This window comes from Pan paniscus, chromosome 23, assembly GCF_029289425.2.
Source record: "Pan paniscus chromosome 23, NHGRI_mPanPan1-v2.0_pri, whole genome shotgun sequence".
Taxonomy (NCBI): domain Eukaryota; kingdom Metazoa; phylum Chordata; class Mammalia; order Primates; family Hominidae; genus Pan; species Pan paniscus.
In genome coordinates, this window is record NC_085927.1 from 53,482,227 (window position 1) to 53,496,014 (window position 13,788).

At 44.2% G+C, this 13,788-nt stretch overlaps 1 protein-coding gene across 2 annotated transcripts in view; it reads right to left on the reverse strand.

The window, feature by feature from the left end:
* EFCAB6 (EF-hand calcium binding domain 6) overlaps nucleotides 1-13,788 on the reverse strand; it is a 293,210-nt gene that overhangs the window by 135,795 nt on the left and 143,627 nt on the right. For both annotated transcript variants that reach the window (XM_055105420.2, XM_055105421.2), the window contains exons 17-18: nucleotides 11,887-12,060; nucleotides 10,118-10,286 (exon numbers count right to left, since the gene is read on the reverse strand). In XM_055105420.2, the coding sequence (XP_054961395.2) occupies nucleotides 10,118-10,286; nucleotides 11,887-12,060 (343 nt within the window). The remainder of the gene's footprint in view (nucleotides 1-10,117; nucleotides 10,287-11,886; nucleotides 12,061-13,788) is intronic.

The following is a 13,788-nucleotide window of genomic DNA, read 5'->3' on the forward strand; positions in this document are numbered from 1 at the left end:
CCAGGCATGGTGGCTCACACCTATAATCCCAGTACTTCAGGAGGCTGAGGCAGGCAGATCCTTTGAGCCCAGGAGTTCAAGAGCAGCCTGCGCAACTTGGGGAAACCCTGTTTCTACAAAAAAAAACCCCACAAAAGTTAGCCAGATGTGGTGGTATGCACCTGTAGTCCCAGCTACTCAGGAAGCTGAGGTGGGAGGATTGCTTCAGCCCTGGAGGTGGAGGCTGTAGTGAGTTGCGATGGCACCCCTGCCCTCCAGTCTGGGTTACAGAGAGAGACCCTGTCCTCCCATCCCCCAAAATGACTATACGTGTTAGGTCATAATCCACACCTCAGCATATTTCAAAGGATAGACTGAAGTCATTTAGACTTTAGAATCTATTCTCTGATCACAATGGAATCAACTTTAAAATCAATCATTAAAAAAAAAACACTAGAAAATCCCAACTGTTTTGGAAATTAAATACATTTTAAAAATAAACCATTAGAAAAAGAAAACAATCACAAGGACAATTATAAAACATTTTGAATGAAATGATATTGAAAAGATAGTATACTAAAACCTATATTAATGTGGCTAAACCTGTTCAAGCACTTATAGGGCAATGGAGAGCCACAACTTCATACACCAGAGAAATAAAGGCTGAAAATCAATGGTTTAAATTTCTAATTTTCAAGAAATTAGAAAAAGAACAGCAAACTAAATTCAAATTAAGTAGAAGGAAGAAAATAATCAATATAACAGCAAAATTAATGAAATGTAAAATGCATATACAACAGAAAAAAATGACAACACAAAGTTGTGATTTTGAAAAGACTAACAAAACTGACAGACCTCGACGTCTGCCTCTGGATAGGATGGAGCAAGCAAACATTCCCAATTAAAACAACCAGAAAAGCCCACTTGATTACAAAAGTAATCTTTTCAAAGGCATCTAAGGCCAGGTGAGGTGGCTCACGTCTGTAATCCCAGCACTTTGGGAGGCTGAGGCCGGTGGATCACCTGAGGTCAGGAGTTTGAAACCAGCCTGGCCAACATGGTGAAACCCCGTCTCTACTAAAAATACAAAAATTATCCGGGTGTGGTGGCGGGCACCTGTAATCCCAGCTATTTGGGAGGCTGAGGCAGAAGAATCACTTGAACCTGGGTGGGGGCGGAGTTCGCAGTGAGTAGAGATCGTGCCACTTCACTCCAGCCTGGGCGACGGAGCAAAACTCTGTCTCAAAAATATAAAATAAAATAAAATAAAATAAAATAAAATAAAATAAAATAAAATAAAATAAAACAAAAGGCATCAGAGAGCAATGAGGACTAAAGGGAGTAAAACTGCAAGGCGGGGGAACCTTTCAGAGGCGACCTAGGGATGTGTGAACAGCTGGTGATTGTGGGGGTGGACATTAAACAGAGAAATTGGGTTGGTCCAGGCAGAGGCCACTCCCGCACTGTGAGTTATGTGGCCCTGGAGTGACAAAATTGGAGACCCGAGTGGGCCCAAGTTATGACTGGTTTCCCTTTGCAGACAGGAGCCGAACTCTGCAAGGATGGAAGTCCCCACACTTTCGTGGTACGCAGGGGATCGAAGCCCAAGGAGAAAGGCCCTGAGAATACAAAAGTGAGCACATGGAGAGCCCTAGAGGAGGGGTCAGCTGAGGCTGTGGCTGCTTTTGCCCTCAGGGAACGTGCCCTTCGGGGCACAGCTGGATGCCAAGAGAATCTGGCCGTGGCCTCGGTGGAAGGACATTGCTGGAGGATGGAGGAATAAGTAACAACTTCTGAAGGTTGTGTAGGGCTTGGACTGACAAAACTGAAGATGTGAGGGACCTCCAATACAAGGCTGGTCATCCCCTTAAAATATCCACAGAATTAGGAGGCTGTTTGGAACAGGAAGCTCAAGAACTAAACCTATTCACTCCTCCCCCAACACACACCAGCTGCCCTCAGTAATGTGAGGCTGCCACCGGTTTCTCTAGGTGTTTCCTCAGCCCCTGAACAAGGATGGAGAACCTTTGCTCCGTGTGCTGAATCTGACTAGGCCTCACAGCAAGCCTCAGGAACTCCCGCTGTGCCGACAGCAGTCAAAACACAATGATGTCAGACGCCCTTGCCTGTGGTACCCCTAATCCAGCACATGCGGGAGAAAACTCCGTGAGGATTTCTTATGTGCTCTCTCTGGGTCTCTGGCGTTGTGTGGGTGTATCTGTGACTCTTACTGTTTGTCCCTCTTATTATTCTCTTATTTTTGTGTTTTTCCCCCTCACATAACTGATGTGATACATAACAAAGAGCTTTTAGAATATCTGTTTCCTTTACCAGAGCTATATGTTCCTAACAGAAGATTTACAACTAGAAGACTACAAATACTTAATATTTGACTTAAAAAAAAATCTAATTCAGCTGGGCGTGGGCGTGGTGGCTCACACCTGTAATCCCAGCACTTTCGGAGGCTGAGGTGGGTGGATCACTTGAACCCAGGTGTTTGTGACCAGCCTGGGCAATATAGTGAGACCTCATCTCTACAAAATAATGTAAAAATTATCCGGGTGTGGTGGTGCATGCCCGTGGTCCCAGCTACTCAGGAGGGTGAGGTGGCAGGACTGCTTGAGCCTGGGAGGTCAAGGCTGCAGTGAGCCCTGATCACGCCACTGCATTCCAGCCAAGGTGCCAGGGTGATACCCTATCTCAAAAAAAAAACAAAAACCTAATTCACTCTGTTACCATAAACATTTAATTTGCTTAGATTAGGGTCGTGTCCCCAAGTTGGGAAAGAATATGTGTGGGGAACTCATGGTAGTGAGTAAAGAGCAGGCAAATTCTCTGGATATGTGAGTTTCATCAGCAGCCAAAGGGAGGAGTGCTCTGCACAGAGGAAGAAGGAAAGCACATCTCGGGCTAAGCCAGGTGAGGTGTCCCTGCCGTAGAGCAGGCACAGGAGAAAGGAGCTGAAATCTGGGACACAGGGTTGGGCTGTTCCAGACTCCAGCTCCCTACTGCATGTCTCAGGGGCCCTGAGCAAGCTTGCTGATGAGCTCTGCAGCTCTGCGTCTGTCTCCAGAGGCCGAGGTGGGGTCTCCAGAGGTGGTACTAAGAACAACAGTGAGCTGAACAATGTCCAATGTGTTCACAGAGAATGAAGAAATCAGACACAGACAATTACAAGAAGCTGGGATGATCAAGCTGTCCTCAAATTCCTGATAGATTGTACAGCTCAACTAATCTAATGACTCAATTTAACTAATCTTAGCCCATGTGTCGTTGGGTATTTTGTCATGTTATGTTCCCCGTGGGTCACTGGCCCAAAGCAACAAAATCATTTCCCCTGGTGTCAGAAACTGCACCTTCCACTACATCCCCATTCCCCATGTGCCTGGTGCCATGCTAAGTGTACAACAGGCACCCTCAAAATGCCTACTGAGAGAAAGGGTGGCAGACAGCTACATTTGCCTACCTGATACATATTTCCTCCTCCTCCCATAGGAACACAACCTTGTTTTTTCCATACTAGTAATGCACCCAGCCCCCAATTTTTGTATATAGATATAAAATAAGTATACATATTTATATATTTATAAAATTATACGTTTATAATTATATATATATTTTTTCCAACCCCCCTTATAGATAGGTATGGCCACATAACACAGTCCTGGTCAATAAAATGTGAGTGGAAACTTGTGGGGGGAGTATCTAAGAAAGAACTTTTAAAAAAGAAAGACCTGGCTGGCTCAAGCGCCTTGCCCTTCATGCCTCCCCATCTTTGTGCCCGAAACATCTGGAATGGCTGGTGCTCTGGCAGCTAGCCTGTATGCATGAAGATGTACCTGGAGCTGTGGAAAGCTAAAAGCAACCAGGGTGTCTGATGACATGCTGCACTGGCCCTGTAGCAGCAATATCTGGACTCCTGTTCTCAGAGACAAAAATAACCACCTCTCTTATTTAAACCACCGTTTTGTGGGTTTTCTGCTAATTCAGCATATGAAGAAAAGGGAGAGGGGAAGAGAAACAATTCAGAGAAAGAATATAAAGGTTCCAGATCACCCTAAAGTTTTCTGCCAACTTTACCAGTTCTTACTTGATATTTACGTTAAATAACACATTTAAAAATATACAAGAGTCGGCTAGGCGTGGTGGCTCACATCTGTAATCCCAGCACTTTGGGAAGCCAACACAGGAGGATTTCTTGAGCCCAGGAGTTCAAGAGTGGCCGGGGCAACATAGTGAGACCTCATCTCTGCAAAAAAATTTTTAAAAATTATTCAGGCCTGGTGGCATGGACCTCTAGTTCCAGCTACTTGGGAGGCTGCAGTGGGAGGACCACTTCAGCCCAGGAGATTGAGGCTGCAGTGAGCATGATCGCACCATTGCACTCCAGCCTGGGCGACAAAGTGAGATCTTGCCTCTAAATAAATAAATAAATAAAATGCGAAAGTCAAAGAGGGCCATTTCTTTGGTGGAGAAGTTCAGAACATTGTTATGTTAAGTGTCAAAGGACAGACCATGAGGTGAATGGTCAGAGCAACGAACGGAGACAGGGTTTCCTGGGAGAGGGAATCTGCATCACAGGGTTGCTGTGAGAAATGATTGCAACTACCCAGAACAGGTCTAGACAATTCCAGAAAGAATAGCGCCCTTCTCCTTCCCCTCCTCACAGTAGATATCACACATCCAGCCATGGAAAGCACATGGCGTTCATTCACCGCTAGTGAGCTCTGCCTCCAGCAGGAGGCATGTGTCCACTCAGCATGCTGTCCTTCCTGGTAATTCACATGAATCAGAAGCTCTGCTATGTCTTATATTAAACAGGAAAGAGGGGAGAAGACAAAGTCTTATTGATAGTTAATAAATATAGTTCATAGAGTTGGCTGGGCGTGGCGGCACGCCTGTAATCCCAGCACTCTGGGAGGCCGAGGCGGGTGGATCACCTGAGGTCAGGAGTTCGCGACCAGCCTGACCAATATGGTGAAAACCAGTCTCTACTAAAAATACAAAAATTAGCCAGGCGTGGTTAACCAATATGGTGAAAACTTGTCTACTGCAAATATAAAAATTAGCCAGGTGCCTGTAGTCCCAGCTACTCAGGAGGCTGAGATAGAATTGCTTGAACCCAGGAGGCAGAGGTTGCAGTGAGCCGAGATCGCGCCACTGCACTCCAGCCTGGGTGACAGAGTGAGACTCCATTTCAAAATAATAATAATAATAATAATAATAATAATAATAATTTATAGAGTAGACAGAATCTTTCTGGCCACAATGGTGAGGACTTATGACAGTGATCTCAGCAGCAACAATGCAGGGACTTGGATCTGGGGACCCACAGGGCCCCATCCACCTGCAGACTCTATTTCTGCCATTCTCCCTCATTGATCCGGGGTAGGCAGCCACCCTCTGCCATGGCACAGGGAAGGAGATGGCTGGTGGGAATAAATAATTGGCACTTCCGATTTCCAGTATGAGGTTACCAGCCAACATCTAAGTGCAGCCTCTGTTTAAATGATGAACAACAGCACGCATGCTCAGGCAGGCAACCTGAAGTTTGTGACACAGACCTTCACTCCCACCTCCTCAGGGACAAACCTTCACAACCATTTTGCTATACTAATTGGGGTTACACACAAGATGTAGGGGAAGAGGAGGGCAAGAACATTGTATATCCATGACCAAAAGGACAGGAAGAATTAAAAAGCATTGTAATTAAAATTAATGTCCTTCTCACTAAACTCTGAGGCCAGCTACTACCTTGAAACACACGGCCATCAATTACTCAGCAAACCTAGTCTACCCAGCAAGCCAGAATTACGCCAGAATTACACCCGGTAAGCCTCTACTACATGCAGCAAGCCTGCGGTACATCCTGGAAGCCTGTTCACATCCAGCAAGCCTATCTCACACCTGCCAGGCCCACATTACACCCAGCAAGGGTCTGAGTCTGACACAGACAGACATGAATTCAAGTCCAAGTTCTTGAACAGCTTAACAGCTGAACAACACTGAGCCAGTATCACAGGTCCTAAGCTTTGGTCTCCTTGTTTGTGAAATGTGTATACTCTATACCTACAGGCTTCCTGTGAGGAGCAGAAATAACATATGTAAAGCAAATTCCACATGCCTGAATATTGGAGGGGCTCAGTCCATGGTAGGTGCAGCTATCACATCACCGTTATCGTTATTATTCCAGCAATGACAATCATCATCATTGTAATTACTATTGCTGTTACTGCCATTACAAAATTACTATTGTCCATTATACTTAAAGCTTTCTTGAGAAGTCAATTTCAAAGGCTTCCACAACACTGACATTTAACATTCCCAAGCCTTTATCATCTGGAAGCCTTACATCCGGTCTAACCTAAATCCTTTCTTTCTACTGCATAAGCCCATGATATTTCTAGCTCTGATTTCACCAGTAGTAGAAAAAAGCCATTTACCCTGATCTATAAACAATCTCTGCCAGTGATGATGATAATTTATATTTACATAATGCTTTATAGCTTATGAAGTGCAAACCCAGGTCCATAGTAGCCTGACTGTTGAAAATCACCCCACAGTTCTTGATCTTCAAAGATGGTCACAAGAAGACTTTCCCAAAGGTTAAACCAAACAAATCACTAGGAGGAAAACCAGTGAAAACTGGCCTAACTGTGTTCACAGCAAATTGATTGTTACTTTTCATGATAAAACACAACATATCAGTTTGTTATGGACTGAATGTTTGTGTCTCCCCCAAATTCATATGTTTAGACCCTAACTTCCAATGTGAATGGGATTAGAGCCCGTATAAAAGAGATCCCAGAGAGCTCTCTTGCCCTCTTGCTGCCGTGAGAAGTCTGCAGTGTACCACCCAGAAGAGGGCCCTTGCCGGAGCCCCAGCATGCTGGCACCTGAGCCTGGACTTCCAGCCTCCGGAATTGTGAGAGAGTAATTTTCATTATCTGCAAGCCACCGAGTCCAGGGTACTTTGTTAAAGCTGCCCAAAATGACTAAGGCAAAGTCCTTGCTGGGTTTCTGCTTTTCCTTTCTCCTCCCTGTGGGCATGCCTTCAGGCAGCAGGGAGGTCTCCGAGAAGCCCGCAGATAGTCAAGAGGAAGGGCTAGGAGCATGCTGGTTGCCACCATGGAGACAGCAGCAGAGCAGCTGTTCAGTGAGCTGACCTTTGGGGTCGGCCAGCACCCAGAGTAATTCATGGGGCAGAGAAGAGCACAGGGGTTGGAGGGCACTGGCCCAGACAGGTGTAGGAACCAGCTTCACATGTGCAAATGCCCATGTCCATCAGTCCTCAGGGTGGCATTCATTTAGGGCTGCACTGGGGATGCCAAATACTCTTCACATTCATTAATTCAATACATGCTCACTGGGCCCTACTATGTGCAAAGCACTTGGGGAGCAGCACTACACAAAAGAGATCAAATGTCAACCTTTGGAGCATATTTTATAATAGGGGAGGGCAAGCAAACAGACAGAATGCAGAAACAAATGAAAGATGTGATGAGTGCCATGCAATACACAACACAGGTGCTGTGAACAGGAAACAAGATGGAGGAGGTGAAGGTGAGGAGGGTGGACTGCATTTGCAATGGGAATGTCAGGGTCACCTTGGTGGAGGAAGAGCAGTTGAACAGAGACTTGAAGGAGGCAAGGGGAGAGCCATGCAGTTACCCAAGGAGCCGTGATCTTGGCAGAGGGCATGGCCAGTGCCAAGGAAGAGCCAGCCTGTGTCTGAGGGGAGAGGAAGCTGATGTGGCTGGAGTTTCTTGAGCAAGGGGAGGATGACCAGAGCTGAGGTCAGGGAGGTGGTTGGACCATGCAGGGTCTCCTAGGCCAGGCTCGGGCCCTGGTTTGTGTTTGAGGAACCCTCGGTGGGCTCCAGTGAGGGGTCGCTCTGGCTGCTGGGTTGACGATGAACTGTGGCATGGCCAGGGTGGAAGCAGGGAGGCAGTGAAGGGGCTGCTGTGATAATCACATGGGAGATGCTGGGGGGAGCAGTGGAGTGGGGTCATCTCTTCTGGAACTATCTGGAAGGGAGCCAACAGGCTTTGTTGGTGAATTGGATGTGGGTACAAGAGGAAGAGGAGACTCAGTAAAGACAACTAGATTTTAGGCCTGAGCAACTGGGAAAAAAAGGTTGTTGTCTTTGACTGAGAACAGGAAGGATGTAGGCGGAGCGGCCCCTCTTTGGCTGTGCCCACATGGAGAAGGCAGGTAGACAGGTAGGTGCATGAGACTGACATTCAGGAGTTGCTCTGGGACATGACCTCAGGAGACGCTGGTTTATCAATGGAAGGTACAATCGGAAGCCAGAAGAACCTGCAACTGAGCTGATGACCCAAAGTTGTTCTCAGGTGACAGAAGGATGGGCCAGGTAAGGAGCTGCTCTTGGACTCAGATCACAGGTGTTAGTCTCCGCCTTACCAGCATCTACTGCCACTTCTCTAAGATAGTCACCTTCCACTCTGAAAAACCAGCGGCAGACTAGGGATTATTAGTTTCCCGTGAATTTGTGAACTGACTTTAAGAATCAAGAATGCAGAGCATTGTGAGAGTTCAAGCTCATTATGCATTACGGGCAAGGACCCGTGCCACGTAGCTCAGGGTGAAATAAAATCTAGGACAAAGGGCCCTGCACGGGCAGGGATGGATGGAGTCAGATTGGCACTCGTTTAGTTTTCAGCCCCTGAAATTCAGCTCCCATGGCTACCACTCACTCCATTGAAACTGCTCTAATCAAAATCATCAATGACTGGTTATCGGCCACCTGGTCCCCAAATCAGAAATCTGGGAATGACTTAAAACATTTCCTCTGCCTTATTCCCTTCTTTCTTTCTTTTTGAGACTGAGTCTTGCTCTGTCACCCAGGCTGGAGTGCAGTGGCACGATCTCAGCTCACTGCAAGTTCCACCTCCTGGGTTCCAGCAATTCTCCTGCCTCAGCCTCCTGAGTAGCTGGGATTACAGGCATGCGTGACCACACCTGGCTAATTTTCGTATTTTTAGTAGAGATGGGGTTTCGCCACGTTGGCTAGGCTGGTCTTGAACTCCTGACCTCACGTGATCCACCTGCCTTGGCCTCCCAAAGTTCTGGGATTACAGGTGTGAGCTACCACACCTAGCCTATTGCCTTATGTCTTATGTCCTATCCCTCATTTCCTATCCTCAACTCCTTATTTCTGAGTCTTTCTTGAATCTATTCTCCTGGCTCTCCCCATATGCTCATACAACAAAGGACCCTCCACGTCTTGTCTTGTTCTGGCTGGGGAGGGGAGAGGGTCTGGACTATTTCAGTAGCTACCTAATCCCATTTCTGTGCCTCTAGCCCTGCTCCGTCCTCCAGTCCATGCTCCTCCATGATGCTGCATTCTGGAGGCTTAGAAATAAGACCCATAAAAAGCCCATTCCAATGTCCGGCAGTGGGGCAGGCACCGGATGAAGGGGCCACTAATGTAATTATTCTCTTCTTGGAAATATATTTCATTGCCTTCTTCTAAATTTGTCCACATGGACACTGCTACATATTAACTGAAATGCTTTCCTTAAAAATAGCTGAGGATGATTAGCTAGAGGGATCGTAATAGGAATTTTAAGCAATCATTTAAATTAATTCCTGAGAAGTCTATGCAGAACCCTTCAAGCTGAGCCCTTTCTGGCAGAAACTCACCAGTTCCCATAAGCACATGCAAATCAGCACTCTGAGTTTCCCATATTTCACTGCCAGATTGTTTTTTTTTTTTTTTTTTTTTTCATTCTAGAGGAACAAACCATAGCTCTGTGATTGGAAACTCTCCACTGGCAGGCAGGGGCCGAGTGGCTTTGTACTCTCACCCGCAGGCTGCCCCATGATGCACAGTGCCAGGTATGCAGCAGATAGCCAAACCGCATCAATAAATGCTTCTGATATGTAAAAGTTTAAATATCAAAAGCTGGCCACATCCATATTGAAAGTATTCTCTAACAAGTGTGCCAATGACAATTTTTTGGCCAAAAAAAAAAAATCCTTTTACATTGTTGAAAGATGCCTAGAAATGGATCTGCTGCGTCCTGGGATAAGCCATTGTCCTTTAAAGTACGTTAGTATAAGAAAACAACCGAACTTCTGCAGGATAGAAACAAAGAGAAACCCATTCTCCTACCTTCTTAAAGTCATGCACGTTAATTTTTCCATTAGGCTCCTTGCTGAAGTCAAGAAATCGTTTTTTGAATGCCGGGTCCTGCTGCTGTATACACTTTTTGAATTTTTCAATCACTTCTTCTGTGGTCATCTTCTCGGTCAGGGTGGTTTTATCCTCCGTGAGCTTGGTTCTAAAATCACAAGCAGGCATTTAAACCCAGTGTCAACTGACACAGGCAGGGTGCTTCCTCCAGACCGCATCTATTTCCATGTAACCCATGACAGTAAGAAGGTTTCCCATCCTCGGTTCACTAGCTGGGAAGGGTGGAGTGACTCAGGGGGCTTCTTACCCTCCCCTGGCTGGTAGGTTCCAGGGCCAGAACTGGAGGTCCCCAGCACAGTGTCCAAGTGAAAGCCCATGTACAGTGGCAGGCTGGGGACTGGGGAACTTGCAGGGAGAGAATATTATGGTCCTCGAGATTTTCAGTTATGCTTTGAGCTGGCCGAAGGTGGCATGTGACCGGGCACACAGGGTTGAAAAAGGATATTTTTTGTGAAGTGGAAAAATTAAAAGTCAGAGCCCATTAGAAAGCTTTAAATGAAAGAAATAGGCTGTTTTGTGGTAACTAGATCAAGGAAGTCATCAAACATCCACGGAAATGAAGGGAAGTCCACAGTTACTCCACAAATCGGCTTGATTTATAAAATACAAATTGAATGTGCTGTTCTGTGAGTCTCAGCGTGGATGTGTCTGAGCATGTGGGCGTGGGTGTTCGGAGGACAGCTATTTCCTCAGCTCTCTGGAAGTCTCTTGGGCCCCATATTTTTGGGGAAAAAACAGCCCTGAGACAGTCATGGAGAATGGACCTCTATTCCTTCCCCGCTGCGTCTCCTGATTTTTAAGAGCTCTCTGGGAAAGCTACATTTTATGAAATGTTTAATTGCCATTGCTTCTTTCACCAGTTTTAGGAAGCAAACATATCTTATCATGGAATATTTAACCCGTCTCTTAAAATACCATCTTTATGCCCATTTATAAAGCTGCTGCTACTGAAAAGCCCAGGTATTCAAATTTAATTAGCATATCATTAAAATATTCCCATTGCTCTTTACTTAAGAACTTTTTAAAAGGGCTATGACAAAGTGAAGTCTGCTGAATAGTTCTACATTTTACCTTTCATTATGAATTTATTATAAGCAATGAATGAGCAAGTTAGAATAATATCTTTTCATTAAACTAAACCTGTATTTTTAAAATGAAGAAGAGCTAGAATATTCATCAGGCTAATTTTTTATAGATTTACTAAGTATGTTTTATTGTTACAATTCAATTTGGAAATCAGTTTAATCATTCTATCATTCATATTAAAAAATGTTAACTGGTTTAATGGATGTGTGTTGCAATAAATATTAAATAGTGGCAAGGAATCTAAGTTTCTGGAAGAGAGTAAATGTGAATGCAGGTATGTAATAGAGAAGTTACAGATTGTCCCTGGGAGTCAGGAGTCCCAGGTTCTTGACCCAGGCCAGCCACTAAGTTTGTGAGCCAAGTCCCCAAACCTCTCAGACATCAGTGTTTTCATTTCTAAATTTAAAAGGTAAATTCAATAATTCCTAAGATCTCTGCTTGCTCTAAAATTCCCTGACTCTAATTACTGTCTTTCTAGTGTGCCATCTTTCTTATTTATAAAATGAAATATTAAAATACTCAGTTGACAAATAGTTACTAAATACCTATTCCATGACAGACACTGTGGTTTTGATATGTGCATTCATTTTGCTTAATTTTACCTCTCAGAAAGATCTGGCTGCTGCTGTTCATCTTTTTGTAAATGTTCATGTAACAGCTGATCCTTTGGAACAAGAACTGGAGAGACAGTGGGTGGGCCATCAATTCCTATGCGTGCCAAAAGTTTCTTGTAAAGGATTCTTCCTGAACCAATGTCCTGAATCTTACTGCAGAGTCTGAATTTTAAAAAATAGTTAAAACACACTCAGTAGAGTAATTAAAACGGAAAAGACTGACCCTGCCAAGTGTTGGTGAAGATGAAAGTAACTACAACTTTCATCCACTGCTGGTGGGAATGTAAAATGGTACAACCACTCCATTCTTAGGCATTTACCAAAGAGAAATGAAAATGTGTGTCTACACAAATATATACAGCTTTATTTGTAACAGCCAAACATTACATATACAGCTTTATTGGTAATAGCTAGAAACTAGAAACAAACCATATGCCTATCAAGAGATGAATGTATACACAAACTATGGTAAACCCATTCAATGGAATACTACTCAGCAGTGAAAAGGAAAGAACTGTTGGTATATATAAAACAAAATGAATGAATCACAAAATTGTTATGCTTGGTGAATAAAGCCAGACAAAAAAGAGAATATCTTGTGTGCTTCCATTTACATAAAGTTCTAGAAAACATAAAGTAATCTATCATGAAAGAGAGCTATCAGTGGTTTCGTGGAGGTGGGAGGAGGGAGTGATGATGAATTGCTAAAGGGCATATGGAAGATTTTTGGGGTGGCGAAATATTTGATATCTTGATTGATATCTTGTGATGGTTTTATGGATATTGACATATGATGAATTTCATCATATTGTATCATTTAAATGTGTGCAGCGTATTGTATATAAAGTATACCACAATGCAGATACAGTAAATGTAAAAAAAGAATTATAAAAAATTATATGACTGAAGGCAGGGGCTCACAAAGTGTGGTCTGAGGACACTTCCAGAGCATCGGCGAGGCCAGAACTAGTTTTCTATTAACACTGAGGTGTGATTTGCCTTCTTCACTCGATTCTTTTATGCATGTAGAGTCGAGTCCATCAGAGGCAACATGTGTGATCATGTCCTCACTCTGACCACAAATAAAATGTATTCTTGTGTAGATTGTGTTTTCTAACATTTTTAAGGTTGTAGGCTTAGGGTGTAAATGAGGGACTAGGGGTAGGTTTTCAGTGATTAACTCAGTTTCTTTATAGCCTTTCTACCAGGCTCTCTGCTAGAGACCTTCAGTTACACTTGCTATAACTGCTGTAACCTCATTATTGTCCAACAAACCACTATTTTGAAACTCCAAAGTTTTCCCTGAGCCTATATGAAAGCACAGCAAGTACACTTGTTTCTGCAATGACACTTTAAAAATGTCTCAGTTTTAATTTCTGATACAGTACATAATGACATACTCCATATGAGAAACACCTTTGGGGTTGTCAATTCTTCAGAGTATAAAAGTGTCCCGAGACCAAAAGTGCTGAGAACCACTGACCCAGGGCACATTCCCTACCTTTGCTCTGCCTCAGTTTCCTTATCTATGAAATGCAGATAATAAAAGTACCAAGGACTGCTGTAATGATCAAGTGGGAGAATCCGCATAAAGCTGTTAGCACTGGGGCTGACATGCTCTGTGTATATGTGCTTAATAAATCGCAGCTGTAATAACAGTACTATGGTGTCGTTATGAGGATCTGCATATAGCTGGGGGCTGAGCATGAGCTCTGAAGCCATACTTTGCTCAATAAGTGCTCACTAGTATTATAATCGCTCCCATAAATATTCATGTGGCTATGTATGAAGCACTGTGCTAACTACTGTTGCCACAACTGTGAACAAACCAGAACAACGCCTACCTCACTGAACTTTGGTCAGCTGGGAGAGACTGTTCACTTGGAACAG